Source organism: Natator depressus, chromosome 7 (genome assembly GCF_965152275.1).
Source record: "Natator depressus isolate rNatDep1 chromosome 7, rNatDep2.hap1, whole genome shotgun sequence".
NCBI classification, from domain to species: Eukaryota; Metazoa; Chordata; order Testudines; family Cheloniidae; genus Natator; species Natator depressus.
This window is the reverse complement of record NC_134240.1, coordinates 61,652,768-61,668,572: the sequence shown is the minus strand read 5'-3', so window position 1 is coordinate 61,668,572 and position 15,805 is coordinate 61,652,768. Positions and strand designations below refer to the sequence as shown.

Below are 15,805 nucleotides of genomic sequence, written 5' to 3'. Positions count from 1 at the left end.
AGGTGTAAACTAAATAAGGAAGCATGAGCCCAGCTTCACCTGTGTTGCCTTGGGTTAGCAGAACCTTTCCACATGGTCATGCACCTATGATAACTGCCAACTCAGCACTCATTAGCTTTTGAGTCCATGCTGTAGGATCTAGAGAGAGGGAGAGGAGACCCAAACAGCCTTGCAAAGCCTGAGCCAGAACCCATAGCTGCAATCCTCCTTTAAACTAACTGGAGTGGGATACATGGGCAGTGGGTGAAGCTTCCTGTGGGAGAGGCTAGCTTCTTGTCCCGCCTCTTCCGACTGCGGCCCGACCCACACTCCACCCTGTTCAGCCACTCTGCTGCTGCCCGCTGCATCTCTCCTCACTCCCCCACCCGCTGTGAGACCCCCCCCGAACTTCTCCACATACCACTCTCTGAATCCCTCCTCATCCCCACCACCCGCTGCCTCTTGCCTCCTCACCCCCCAACCCGCAGCCAGTCACCTCCTCACTCCACCATCCACCATGTCCCTGCTTATCTCCTGCCCACCATGATACCCCCCACCTACCGCTGCTCACCTCCCCACTCCACCACCCACTGCAAGACCCCTCCTGCCCACTGCATCTCTCCTCACCCCCCGCCTGCTCACTCCACCGCATCCCTCCTCATCCCCTGCCCACAGACACTCACCTCATTTCACCACCCGCCATGAGACCCACCTGCCCAATCATCGTTCACCTCCTCACTCCACTGCATCCCTCCTCGTCCCCCAGCCCGCTGCCGCTCACCTCCTCACTCCCCCACCCGCTGCAAGAACCCCTGCCTGCTGAGTCCCTCCTCACCCTCCGCAACTTGCCTCCTCACTCCCCGACCTGCTGCTGCTTGCCTCCTCACTCCATCACCCACCACGAGACCCCTCCCGCCCACTGCCGCTCGCCTCCTCACTCCCTCACCCACCACAAGACCCAGCCTGCCATGTTCCTCCTCACCCCCCACCGCTCGCCTTCTCACTCCACCGCCCACCACGAGAAACCCCGCCCCCCACTGCATCCCTCCTCACCCTCCACCCCCATGGGGGAGGGAGGCAGAAAGCAGCTGGGACCTCTGGGGGGGGGGGAAGGTGGTGGGGAGGGGGAAGGGGAGGAGAGGAAGAAGACTCATCAGGCAGCAGCAGCAGGTAGTGGGGGCCTCCGGGAAGATGCGAGGCCACCATAGCCCAGGTGTCCAGCAGCAGGTCACTGGTGGCTGCACCAGGGGAGGCTTAGCCTCCCCTGGCCTGTTATACCCGCCGCCCATGGCGGGGTGGGAAAAAAAAGAGACTTTGGGTTTAGCTCCCTGTACCTAAGCACGGGCTCCCTTCAGAGCCCCAAAATCCTAAAGCCAGTCCTGTTGGAAATGAACCAGCGCTGTAACACACAGCGCCTACTGCAGTTCCATCTATTGAGGCTATTATTCTTTGACAAGGCCAAAAGCAGGCGTTTATGGGAAGGGTCAGAGATATGATTTGTATCTAATCTGGAGAAAATAAAATTCACTTTGTTTGCCATTCTCAGTCTGCTTCTTTGAAGAATGACCAGTTTTTACTCTGTTCCCACCTTCCCTGCTACTACCACGTCCCTGTCTTGTTTAATTTGTCAGAATACAGTGGACTATAATCACTGAGAACAGTTTGGGGGCTGGCCCGGAGGGGGTGTCATTCACCGAACACTCTCTAAGCAATGGGGTGCAAGTCACCTGGAAAACGTAGCTAAGCTCCAGCATCCTAAGGCCTGAATCTATTCTTTGAACATGCAGTACCGAACTCCAGCAGGATACAGTTTGGTTTGGTAAACCGATTCTGGGCAGCTGTTCGACACTCATAAGGCCTCTTACCTGTCAGCTTTCTTTCAATTGCTATTGGGGAGCTAAATTCCAGAACAGCACTATAAACGGGAACGTTCAAGATGACATCAGACCTCGCAAACTTCTCAACAGGTAGCTACTGTGAGCAGCGGCCAAGGCCATTGCCCACTGCTACAGCTCCCCCACTGTAGAAAACATGATAACATGAAGAGCAGGAGATTTATCGTAACTGAGTTTGGGAAGCCAATGACGGATCACGAGCTCCCCCCACTGCTGCATAATCAGTGCCACCAGGCCATCCCTCTTCCAACTTCTTTACCAGTTACTGCAAGGTCCTTTTTCCTTCCCCCATCTCTTCTCCCCAGCCCCTCATCCCCCCAGTTATGGCAGTGCTGGGGACACATTCCCTCTGTTTGGATCTCTGGGTTCTCCTCCACCTCTATGCTAGTCCACATAGGTTCCTGTACCATGTTCATCAACGCAGTATCTGATGTTTGGGCAGAGGAGTGTTGTGTTCTAGATTTTCTTTTTTTCAATACACACGTGCAGTTTGTAATATATTTAGGGTAGAGGAGGCAAGATCAAAGCAATACATTCCGCACTGAGAGTGGAAGGCAGCGAGGTTTGGGAAGGCTCTTTGCTCCTGCAAGAGCTCATTCCACAGTCTCAGCCCAGCCCCTGAGAAGCTCTGTCTCCTTTATCCTTATTGTAGAAGGTTCCACTTTGCCAGAGAAGTTGCTCCGCAGTTCCTGCGGTCCCCTCCATTACCTCTCTTCCTCACCAGTTTCTGCATCACTGAGCACCTGATTCTCTCCTCCAGCCCTCATTCCATTACTCTAGCACCGGACAACTGTTTCCCCTGCCCGTAGGGAAGTTGCATTGTCTGATGAAATAACCACAGGGCAGGAGCCAGGAACCTCTGAGTTCTATCCCCAGCTCTGCCACTGCCACAGACTGTGACCTCTTGGACACATCACCAGCCAGGGTGCACGGATGGGCTGGAGGAGAAGAAAGGGTGCCAGGAGACTGCAGCAGTCATTGGGCTGGCTGTGCAGGAGACAGGGGACATGGATGATGCCAGCCAGGAAGGAGGCACCAAAAGAGGCATTTCTGGGCACGCCTGGGAATTTGCTGTCCCCAACCCCAGCTCCCTCAGGCTTCTGAGAGGTGTAATCATGCTCTTAACTTCTCTGCCTGTTTTCCCCTTTTATTCACTGGGGGATAACATCTACTTCACAAGGTGCTTGAACATTAATGTCTGCACAGCACTTTAAACAATGGGCAGGGAACTGCCTTGGGTACCATTAACTAGCCCTCCTCCCTCTTAACTACTGCAGTATGAGGCGCCCATTTCTCCATCACTGGGCACCTCTCTTTACCCCTCCATTAACCCCCCACCTCATGAACTCAGCTCTAGGGTATGCTATATTCAGGGCCCCATACCCGAGGTAACCCTCCCATTTCCCGCTGAAGGAAGCTGTTCGTCAGGGTGATGCTTTGGAGAACTAGTAGGGACAGTCCCACCCGCCCATGGAAGGCACACAGCCCCATGTGTCAGAGCAGCATGAAGCCTCCTGTCTGACTCGCCAATGCGGCTGGATGCCATGCCAGCACCAATAACTAAAATCCCTCTTCCACCTACAGCTTGCTAGGAACCTTTGCTTCTCCCTCCGGGATGAGGACCTGGCCATGCTGGTCCCTGCAGGATTCCTGTCATTCACTATATCAGGAAGTGAGGGCGAGAACAGCACTCGGGCTCCAGCTGGTATAAAATGTGGCAGCCATCACCTTCATGGCTTAGGCCACTGTGAATGTATCTAGCCTGTGACCCAGTTCCTCCTCGGTCCCCCAGACAGCTGCAGCTCTCAGTTTAGAGCCTCGGTCATAATCATCAAAGTCAGGAATGGATCTGCACGCACATATGTTACACACTGCATTGCCAGCCATTTGCCACCAGGACAGTCAGGGACAATGCAGCTCATAAAGCCCACCATGAAGTATGCCAGAACCAAGGTCAAAGCATTCCCAAGCGGATCTGGCTGTAGAAGGAACTTCTGGAGGACAGGAGATGACTTCAGAGTCTAAAAGCCTTAGGAATAATGTTGCAATCGCTTCCTCTTTAATAACACTTTTCCTCCATAACTGACAGTCACAACTTCAAACCACCTCCTGTTCCAATCGTCCACTCCCACCCAAAATCCTACCCCAGCAGAGCTTTCTATAAGAAGGAGCCAGAGACTTCATGAAGTACACCAGTGACGTTACCATTCCCAATCTATTTTACATGGAACGTGTTCAGATGCTACAGTGATGGGCAACAGCACAAAATCCCCAAAATAGATCAATTAAATCTCACAGAAAGTGAATGCTGGAGGGTTTCCTGACCTGGAAGCTGCTGGGCAGCTAGTCAGCCAGCCAGCCAGCCATCTCATTTGTGCCACCTCCTGGCTTCTCTGCGTCTACTTTCTTCACATGAGAAGCTCCAGCGGAGCAGCATGCAGAGATCACACAGATGAAGTGGGTCACGCTCTCATTCTGCACAGCAGCTTTTGGAACAGGGCACAAAAAAGAAAACAAAATAAAAACCAACAGCAACAAAACCACCACACATACAACATCTCCTGAGCAGGTCAGGAGAGCAGCAAAAAATAGGAAATACAAATACTGCCAAAATTACACACAGCACATCTCTTATATGTTTGCACCATCTAGTTTTAACAGGCTCTTGCTAAATGTTCGAAAGGTCCAAATGTCACCTAATGCTCCTAATGAGTTTAAAGGTTCTGTCTACCACACATGATTGACTGGGATACAAGACAACGAACCAAGTTAGGAGAGAAAGACGTCTCCTTATTGCTATGGGCTTTGTTCTTCTGGAGCAGCACATGAAACAAATTTAACTGCTCAAACAATATACATTCCTTCTCTTGAGCAAACTGCTATTTCCTTTGGGCTGCTAAGGAGTGGTTTATGCTTAACATTATAAACAACCATGCTTCAAATAAAAGCAGTTTTAATGAGGTTCTGCATGTCTGCTTTTTTAAAGAGAAAAACACACTGAAGAGAGACAGTGTAGGTTAACCTGAGGATGGAAAATAAAACATTTACAAACCACCATATTGTTTTCATTATCCAAGACGGAGCTGTTGCTATGCTCTCAGTTATAACTGTTTATATTCACAAACAAGGAGCTGGGCTTGGGCCACACTACAAAACATTACTATGCTCAAACATGGCTTCTAACAATTCTGTTAACTGACACAGAAGGTGCCAATCTGCTCTGCCCACCAAACCCTATTCAGCATTGTGTCACCTAATACTAGCACTGGGAACTATGTTCAGAGATGGTGAAGGTTTGCAGCATGGACCAGACCTTGATGTTTTTCCACCTAGTCAAGACAAAAGACTAAAACAAACCACATTACTTCCATACCTTATTGACACCCTCAAAGGGACACAATCAACACCCTCTCCTCAGGAGTTTGCTCGTCTAACTCAAGATCTCAGTTAGAGAAAGGCTCATCTTCATGGCCCAGGGAAATAACTGCCTCACAGCACAGGAAACCAGAGCACTTTCTACTTCTGTACCAGGTGAACCACAAATGAGGGAACTGCAGGGAAGCTGTGGAATCGAAGCAGGGAGAGTGAGCTGAAAGTGGGACACAGCATCTCAAGCGGATGGGGCAGATTCTGTCTTTGAAGGCGGTGAGAAGCTGCTCTGTTGGGGAAGTCTCAGGGGAAAGGCAGAGCCATATTACATTCCTGAGGAGCCTTGTCTTGAACTGAGTTCGTGTAAGTACCGCTCATGGACTTTACAAAGTGACTGTCGCTAAGTGTGTTTCAAAGATGAATTTTCGGATGCCTTTTACCTGCTCTTTGTGGGGCCTGAGTATCTCTAATGCGAGATGGTGAGAAAGGAATTCCTGTTTCTTCATTCTCCTGGGGCAGAAGGGAAGCCATCATCCACCCCCCCCTGCAACACCCATGCCACAACACAGGCTGGTGCCACCAGTCATGTAGTGTACATATTTTGCCACTCCAAACCTCAGAAAGAAAATTCTGGGTCTAAAGCATTCACAAAGGCTTTGTGCAGGAGATACTTTACCCTCCCTCCTTCCCAAAAACCTTCCAGGCCAATCCCTCAGTGTGCACCTCCCTTTCAACTGGGGCAATGAATTAATTTGGGACAGCTGACCCAGCCCTAGTATCCTGACCATCTTTGTATTTAAAGCATGCAGTTGTAGACTTTCCTCTCTTCTGAGGAAGAGTTAAACTTTTCTTCTTGCCGATAAGGCCTATACATCCCATCACACTTTTATGGGTCCTCGCGTCAACCATGCAGACAGATGGAATGCATCATCATTCTCACTTCACTCTGGTTGGTGGCAGCCAATGAGGAAAACTCATCCTCCCCTAGCCAGGGTACCAGCTGTTTCAGTTCCTGTCCTTGGCCCGTTCAGTGGCTGTCCTAGCTAGAAGTGGATTTGTAGCTGGTTTGTTAAGTAGGTCCTTTATTGTGAAAAACAGACTGGAAATTATATTACAGCAAAGCTCTCTTGGGTCTGAGGGACAAGCGAGTGTCTGTCTGCACAAGTCTCACTGAAAGGAGAGAGGAGATGAAAAATTCCATTTCCTGTGACCTGTTTGCTACTGACGGGGATCGATTGGGTTTGTGAGTAGTGACTTCCCCACCAGGGATAGGAAGCAAATGCTGAAATTATTAAATGTATCCATCTGGCACAACAATGGATCATGTGCTCCTAAGACTGAAGGCCCACTGCTTGCAACCTGCACCCAGGCACTAGATCAATCCTATTATGCAGAGATTCTCAACTGGTCTGTGCAATACACACTGGCTCTTCCTTATCTCCAGCAGCATTTTGCATCTGAAGAAACTTCAATATTTCCATAAAATTACTTTCCAATATAAGCAATTGCTGTACTTACCTCAGGGATGTTCTTCCATAGTCAATGGGAGAAGAGTCCATGTATTAAAATGTGGCCCATGCTAGGAATATAGCTGAGTCCCCCCGCTACACTGGTTGTTAATAGTGGGAAGGGACTGCCACATGGCAATCTTAAAGACCAATTCTCTGTTTTCCCCACAACCTAGAAAGAAGCTTAATGGTCTTTCAATTTAGATGGACAAGGCCTATTAGCAAACTCAGCTTGCAAAACACAGGATCTGAGCCGTTTGCCTATTAGGAATCTGCAAGTTGCCATCGTACCATAAAGATAAAAACAAGTTCTCGTAAAAGGAACTGATTAGAGTCAGAACCTTGAGGGCTCTAAAAATATCACTGGAAGGGCCAAGTTGGTTGTTCTCCATCTAAGTCTGAAGGACTCTTCTGGGTGCTGCTCCCTAGGAAACGAGTGCTTGGTCCAGTGAGTAAAATCAATACAATGTTCGGCACAAAAAGAATGAAAAGTCATCATCATCCTAACAAGGATGTGGGAAAAGGAAGGGATTATAAAAAATGGTGCAGAGAGCAGCCAGCCAGAGTCTCCAGCCGGCAGGAGCAGGAGCAGGAACAGCCAACTCAAGGAATTCTGGACAGTCCAGTCAAACCGCTAGAACTTCTGTCTCTGCCCTGCTGACTGGCTGTTTGCTCCAACTCCTACCCCCACAGCCTCTTCACCAGTTTTATTCCATACCTGCCCTGCCTTACTCTCCCCTCTGCCACCCCCCCCACTCCCTTTCCCTTTTCTTTCCCTTTAGCTCAACCCCTCCTACGTAAAGCCACCCATTAAAAAAAAAACCACCCTAACACCCGCGGAACTAACATCATGTTTGCCACCATCTCATTGGTCACTCTGCTGGTCACATTGCCCTTCCCCCACCTGTCTTGTCCAGTTAGACAATATTGTCTCATTGTTTCCATGTACTTCCCATCTGTCTGTCTCCATACTTAGATTGTCAGCTCGTTGGGTCTTTCTGTACTGTGTTTGTACAGCACCTAGCACAATGGGCCACGACTGGGGCTCCAAGGCACTGTGAGACTACATATAAATAAATAATCATAATAAGAGGTAGGAAGCAAATTGGCTGAGAAAGAAACAAACATCCGGAATCCTGACGCAGGACAGGTGTTTTGCTGTATTATGATTGGTTGCCACCTGCCTGACAATGAAAAAGGTCTATGCCAATAGTCTGCAGCAATGGCAACCAGGCAACAGAAAATACTTTTTCTATAGCACCTTCCATCAAAGTATCTCAATGTGCTTTTACAAACATAAGTTATTCAAACTTATCGCTCATTATCCCTATTTTAGTGAGGGGGGAAATGAGAGACAAAGAGGCTAAGTGACATGCCAACGTTATATACAAAGGTTCTAGCACGGCCAGAAATAAAACCCCATTCTGCACATTAGTCACAAAACCCTCCCGCTTCCTGACCTTCTTGATCATTACTGATCTGGGCTTCATTTGCACTGAGAGAGAGGAAGTCTTCATCTGCCATTACCAATCCCACAAGCCATCCAGTCCCTAATAATCACTATAATAATGGATTTATTAGACATGCATATGCTTCCTATGTGTAAAAACAATCAAAAGATCTTTGATGCATCAGTTACTCGTTTTTGTATCAGTAATATGTAAATTCATATAGCCATAGGATGTAGCAGCGTGACCCCTCCCTTACTATGGCAGTTTGCTGGATTATTCCACCGTCACCATTCTCATTATCTATTTATAATATACCAAATGGAGTTTTGTATCAGCCAGTCTGAGTGACAGCTAGTTAATTTACTGGTAAAAACTCATTATGTGCAGATTTAGGGACAGTGGGCTCATTAAAAGCTTTTTGTGTCTGGGACTGATTACACAATACATGCTTTCTGTTGATATTACATTCCTTCCAACAGGATTAGCTCACAGGTTGGGTCTTTTTAATTTGGTTAAACTAGCCCAATCTTAAAGTGCAGTGCTAATCACTTACCACTGATTGACTGACAAAAGACTGAGCAAAACTTGCATCTTGGGGAGAGTGGGGTTTCAGTGCATTGGCATTTAATGGCTTGCACGTCAAGTGGGCTCGGTTTATACTAGGAGCGTTTGGCTATATAGCTTATTCCAGCCCCCACTCCCACAGCAAAATAAGCTATACTGGCAAAGGCAGTTTTGCCAGTATATCTGCATCTACACCAGGGATTGGCAACCTTTGGCACATGGCCCGTCAAGGAAAGCCACTGGAGGGCCAGGACTATTTGTTTACCTGCAGCGTCCGCAGATTGGGCCCATTGCAGCTCCCACTGGCCACAGTTTGCCTTCCAGGCCAATGCGGGCTGCAGGAAGCGGCGTGGGCTGAGGGATGTGCTGGCCGCTGCTTCCCACAGCCCCCATTGGCCTGGAATGGCAAATCGAGGCCAGTGGGAGCTGCGATCGGCCAAACCTGCGGACGCTTTAGGTAAACAAACTGTCCTGGCCTGCCAGCGGATTTCCCTGGCTGGCCACGTGCCAAAGGTTGCCAATCCCTGATCTACACTGTTTACAGCTATATCAATCAGGGCATAGGCGCCGACTCTGTGGGTGCTCCGGGGCTGGAGCACCCACAGGGAAAAATCAGTGGGTGCTTTGCCCCCACCAGCAGCCAAGCTCCCTGCCCCACGCCCCACTTCCTCCTCCTCCTCTGAGCGTGTCGCGTCCCTGCTCCTCCGCCTACCTCCCAGTGCTTCCTGCCTTGCCGCCACCAAACAGCTGTTTGGCAGTGTGCTTGGAGGGTGGGGGAGAAGTGGGAATGTGGCACGCTCAGGGGAGGAAGTGGGAAAGAGGCGGGGACAGGGTGGGTATTTGGGGAAGGAGTTCGGAATAGGGGCAGGGAGGGGGTGGAGTTGGGGCAGGGACTTTGGGGAAGGGGTTGGAATGGGGGCAGGGGAGGGCTGGGAGGAGGCAGGGCTGGGGGCAGGGGGGAGTCGAGCACCCACTGTTGGGAGAAGTCAGTGCCTATGAATCAGTGATCATACCGTATACTTCTGACCAATATAACTCTTCTAGCACAAGCTGAGAGTGTAGATCTGACCTAACTGCCAGCCATGCAAACTCACCAGAGGTTCAGGGTCGGGGTTCTTTCCATCTTTCACACCACCAGCCATAATAAAAGGTTCTGCTGTCCTAATTAGGCCCTCTTCACACTCTAGCAACCCCATGTTCTTTCGATTATTCCTGCAATAGCATCTGTGCAAAACTCATGGTCCCCACAGGGAATGCTGATTACAAGTCAGCAAATAATTCTGTTGATCCACTTCATGGAAGAGAATCCAGCTGATACTCTCTTCGCTACGTCGGTTCTTCACGGATAACAGGAGTAAAAAGAAGTGAAAACTTCTTTGTTACTAAAGTGAGCAGAGGTAAGTGACACTGAATATACACATGGAGCAGATCTATCTAGGAAGACAGGAGAGTTTTATAAAGCAGAGTTGTCAGTGTATAAATGCCACAAATGAAGAACTCAAAAGATGTCAAAAGCACTTGTCCTTCTGAAAGTAATTTGTTTCTGAAATTAAGTATTTATTATGTGCACACAGTACACAATTTTTCATGAAACTTTCAATCATATATTACAATGCTGAGCTCTCGCAATATTCTAGACTCAGCATGCTCAGGGCCAGAGCACCACACACTAAAATAACAGCTGGATCTGGCATGAACAGTGCTGCAAAACTGGTGTTGCACAGCAGTGGGTAAGGCCCAGTTGTCTTTATTTTTGATTTCATATAAATATACAAATACAAGTCACATAATATGCTGCTTCTATTTCACTGTGCAATCATTTAACACACACAGCTGCAGAGCTCCAGTTTAGAAATTTACACGCACACACAATCCTGCATGTGTTAATCTCCCATCACACATTGAAATAAGCACAGTTTTCTCTTCATTTCTCTTTGTCTTTGTTGTATTTCCCTAAAAATAAAGAGGCTACGGCAAAAACATTATGGCAGATGCTGCTCCTCCAAAGACATAGGCAGGTGTTTAGTTTTATGCACTATACATAGTCCCACTGGTTTCAACAGGACTATTCAGAGTGTATAAAGTTAAGCATGTGAGTAAGTCTTTGCAGTCATGTCCTTAATGCAGCATTATGGTTGACAGTTGAAACTCCCAAGAGACAGGGGTTCAAAGTTATGATTCTCACAACCACCATAGCCCCTGTTCATGCACACACCTACATATGTGAAGTAACTTCACACGAGTAGCCCCATCAAATTCAAATGGGATGACTCAGACATATAAAGATACTCACATGTGTAAGAGCCTGCAGGACCAGGGCCTTAATCTGACCACATTAGACATAAGTATTAAGGGGTGTTGTTTTTGTTAAGTAATACACACATTTCTGACTTTTGAGCAGTTAGATGCCCAACTATGAAGCTTCTTTTATAGATGTTTTTCAATGATGAATTAAGATGGCTGATGATTTTATTACGTCTACCATGTTTTAAAACTCAAATTATGCAAAAAATCAATATCAGCTTTAAGCGCAGAAACATTTTTAGAAATTCTCATAAGGATACATCTTTTCTGTGGTTTTGTTTCACATGCACCTGACCTAGATTTGAAAGACACATTTCATTATAGCTGCATTTATGAGACATTTTCAATTTTTATATATCTACAATTGCCAGGGCAAAGTTGTTTAAATATGCAACACTGTGAGGCAAGTTCAATTCTGGATGTTCAAAACATCTTGGAAACTGGATAACTCTCCATTGTAACTGAAGATAGTAGTCAAAAGGACCAAAGGGAATGCAGGTTTAATATTGAGAGACGGCTCAGTACAAACGCTGTGTACACTACAGTAAAACAGCCTTTTAACAAAGTAACAACTTTTTTTTTTTTTTTTTTTTTTTTTTTTTTTTTTTACAGAAAAGTAGTCCACATTCATTAAATATTTGGTAATGTTTTATATATGTAATTATTCAATATTTTGTTTTATTCAAGTTTTTTTTAATTATCCTAGATATTTTTATTTTCACAAAGTATACCCAGTTGTGAAGTGTAATCTACATTTAACCTTTAAAGGCCTAATCCAAAACCCATTGACTTTAAGAGGCTTTGGAGCAGGCCCCCTAGTCAAACAGATCTGTAATGAACACGGTAAGGCAAAGTGATAATTTTCCATGCAACATCAGACTATGACAAACACAAGAGGCTAAAAATGGCTCATCATAATTTATTTTATGTTAAAATGTACAGCTTGGGGTTGTTGGTTTTTTTTGTTTTTTTTTTTAAGTGACTGACTAAAAAGATAACAGATAAATACAAGAGTGTCACTGGGTCCTATTTTACACATGTATCAAGCCTCTTCTGCTCGGCCCTTACAGTCACTCTGTACAGGTACAAAGGCTACAAAAAAAGGAAGCAATATAAACAGACACATAACTTTTGCCTTTTTACATGCGATCTGTAAGCTTAGTTTGAACTATTCACACGCTACTGCTCTATTTTTTTTCCCTTAAAAAATAACTTCAATATTTTATAAAGATAGAAAAATCTACAGATGGAATGAAAATGTAAAGTTAGAAGCATTTCCATAAAATAGCAACTTTACACCAAATTCACTATTTTTTAAAATCCTGCCAAGTATTTGGACATATGTGAAAATGTTTCAAAACATGACAAATAAACACTGAGATATGCTTCATTCTGTCAACAAAAGTCTGTAATTATAAAACAGAAAGCTGCCTTTTTATTCCCCCCCTCCCCGAAAAAAACCCCAACAGAAATCAGTCACCAAAAATGGAAAAGAGTCTCAACTTTACACCAAACATTTAGCAATAAAACCCTTTGAACTAACAAAAATGTGAATAGCTTTTACAGTTTTTTTTAATTTTTTACAAGTTTTATAATTAACAAAAATATAGTTTTGTTTTTTTACCCTCAAACTAGGGTAACCTAATCAAGGCAAAAAACTTAAGAAATGGCTTACTGTTAAGCACAACACTTGTACAGTACTACAAAATGCACTGTCACTAACAAAGACATTAGCGGCATGCGGAAGTGTCACCTTAAGAAACAAAATGTACAATAAATGAAATGCTAAAAGGCATTTACATGTGGGGGAAGTGGAGAGAAAGCTCAGGGTCCAGTACTAAGTTTTGGAGTCTATGTATCCACATTTTTAATGGGAGCAGGCACATAAAATGGCTCTGAACCATTGGCTGCTGTGTAATTGCAGTTCGTAGAAAGAATTCTTCCTTTCCAGAGAACTTCAGTTAAAATTAAAAAACCAAAACAACTTCCCACCCCCCCCAAAACAAAATCAACAAAAAAAGAGAGGTTTAAGAAAGAAAGAAAGAAAGAAAGAAAGAAAGAAAGAAAGAAAGAAAGAAAGAACTTGTATAAGGCTTTCTGCTGCATACAGCTTTTAACATGGTGCCAACAAATGTTTTTGCATTCACACCAATTGCTGGTTTTGAAATCGTACTCTCCTACGTGTGCAGATCAATCCAATACGCCAGTTTGGTAATCTGACTCTCCAAAGAGCCTACCTTCTCATGTAGGATCCATTAAGAGACTGTTTAGACATGCCAGTATTCATGTAGCCATGATGCCCTGGAGGAGTGTACATCATGTTACTGTGTGGTGTTGTCTGCATTGGTTGCTGTGCATATGGCTGAGTTCCCATCATTCCCATCTGCATCTGCATAGGGTACTGGGCTGTTTGATTCATATATCCGTGGTTACTATGATATCCGCTGTTCATCATGGGCTGGGACATACTATATCCGTTCATAGCATTAAGGGTGTTCATATTCATGTTCACTGAATTGACATTATAAGCGGGGGCTGGCATCAAATTTACACTCATATTCATACCACGTTGCATTGTTAAGGTCCGTGCGGGTCCTTGCATGGCCACAGTCTGTGAAGCACGCCCATAGATTTGTGACTGATGGGCTGCTGCCGCTGGGGGCAGAGGGGCTGATTTGGTTCTCACAGACACGTGGCCTTTGCTGGCCATCTGAGTTTGCAGTCTTTGGGTATGGGATATTCCAATATTTGATGCTGCCATGTTACGCTGCAAAAGGGGAGGAGGCAAATTCATGGGAGGTGGAGTAAGATTAGGGGGCGGGGTCATAGTAGCCTGTGCTTGGGGTCCTCCAGGAACAGTGTGTGGAGACTGAGAAAGCTGAACAAGCCCTGTGTTACTTAAGGGTGTGGACAAAGAGGCACTGTTTGCATAGGAAGTTACAGCAGCTGAATGGCTGTAAGGCAATGAATGATCCATAAGTGTGTTAGTTAACTGTTGCAGTTTGGCAAGGCTAAAAGTGGCAGATGGCTGTGGGTAATGCCCTGCTCCAAATTCACTCTGACCCATTCTTTCATATAGGCCAATGTTGGCATTGCCAGTCTCTGGGATTTCAGTTAACTGCATAGGTGGTGTAAAATTAGCAGCCATGCTACACTGAGATAACTGTTGGTTGCTGCTTGGTGGCCTTTCAACAACACAGCCTTGAGGAGATTTTACATTACAGGTAGGAGGAGAATTGATGTTGGTTTGTTGCATCATACTGCAGCTTCCATTAATATTAGACATTTGCTGTGTCACTGCACAGCTACTCTGTGTTAAGTTACTAGATGTAAGGTTGCTATACGAGCAACTGTTTTGGGAAGAGTTGTTTCCACAGATGCTACTTCCCATTGTAGAATCGTAACTGCTTGGGTTTTCATAGTTTTCCGTTGTGCTCTCGATGCTTCCTAGATCACTAAACCCACTATCCACAACTTGCTGTGAATGATCAGAAACTGATGGGACATCCATCATTGGGCTGGTCTCCATGTTCTGTAAAGATGGCACAGAGATGGCACTTTGATCTGGGCTGATTTGAGCATAACTGTTCTCTAATGGAGGAACGTTTGGACTATTAACAGAACGAACTGACTGGCTAGGATGAGAATGGACAGATGAGACTGGGCTACTGTGGTCAGATTGTTGGCAATCATCCAATGTGGTCATTTGTGGACTTTGGTCAGTATGAGTATAATTCTGCAGGCTTCTACATGCCTCTTGCGTCTCTGAACAGTCCTGAAATGCATCTTCCTGTTCACTTGTTTCCTGGGTTAGAGACTGGACTGCTTGTACTGTCTCTGAATCAATCTCCATAGTTTCAGTACTTTCTTCCTTGAAATCAGAATTTAATTCTTCACTCTCCTTTTGGTCCTGATTATTATCTGTATGATCATAATCAGATTCAAGCACAGGCCCTGAATCTGCAGTAAGCTCTTTATGGTCACCTTCACACTCAGCTGCAAGGTCAACACCACAGTCCATTAAGTCTTCCTGATTTGAATTACCAGTTTGTACATTTAGGTCTAAAAAAGACTCCTGGTTCTCTAGCACTTCTTTGAAGGCTTCTCCTGGTAACTCCTCTTTCTCCACTTCTGTTGAACCCATATGGCTATCATCTTCATCATCTGCATCATGATCCTCATTGTGAGACGGTTCTTCCTCTTCTTCCTCCTCCTCTTCATGATCATCCAAATGCTCAGGCTCATCTTTTTGTGCACACATTTCCTTCTGTGGGTCTTTATCTTGATTTTTTGCATTGACAACATCTTCCTCTACATTTCTTTCTTCTTCCTCTACTTTCATTAGATCATTTTCTATGATTTCAAAGTGTTCACTGGGTGGGTTTAGAAGCTCAGGTTCCAGCTCTTTTACCTCATCTTGAGGCTGCAAATTCTTAATAGGCTCTTTAATCTCCTCTTCTGCAATAGCAGGAACTTGGCAGGGCTTGTCTTCAGATACTTGCTTCTGTTCCTCTATTATTACCTGGTAGTCAGGTTCCATAGGAGTCTCAGGTGGGGTGTATAAATTAAGTTTAAAACCAGGCTTTCTTTCTTTGTTCTGCCTCCACTTAGATGGACCACGCTTCACTCCTTTGGGCCAGCCCTGTTTACACCTCAAAGGTTCAGGATTGTCTTTAGTGCTTTCTTCCAAAACAGCTACATCCTCTGTGTTGTCTTTGGGAAGCAGAGAACAGAG

At 45.7% G+C, this 15,805-nt stretch overlaps 1 protein-coding gene across 4 annotated transcripts in view; it reads right to left on the bottom strand.

The window, feature by feature from the left end:
- Positions 1–12,524: 12,524 nt before the first annotated feature.
- Positions 12,525–15,805, bottom strand: part of KAT6B (lysine acetyltransferase 6B) — a 177,445-nt gene continuing 174,164 nt past the window's right edge. For all 4 annotated transcript variants that reach the window (XM_074958639.1, XM_074958638.1, XM_074958641.1 and 1 more), the window contains exon 17: positions 12,525–15,783. In XM_074958639.1, coding sequence (XP_074814740.1) covers positions 13,304–15,783 — 2,480 coding nt within the window. In that variant the 3' untranslated portion in view covers positions 12,525–13,303. The remainder of the gene's footprint in view (positions 15,784–15,805) is intronic.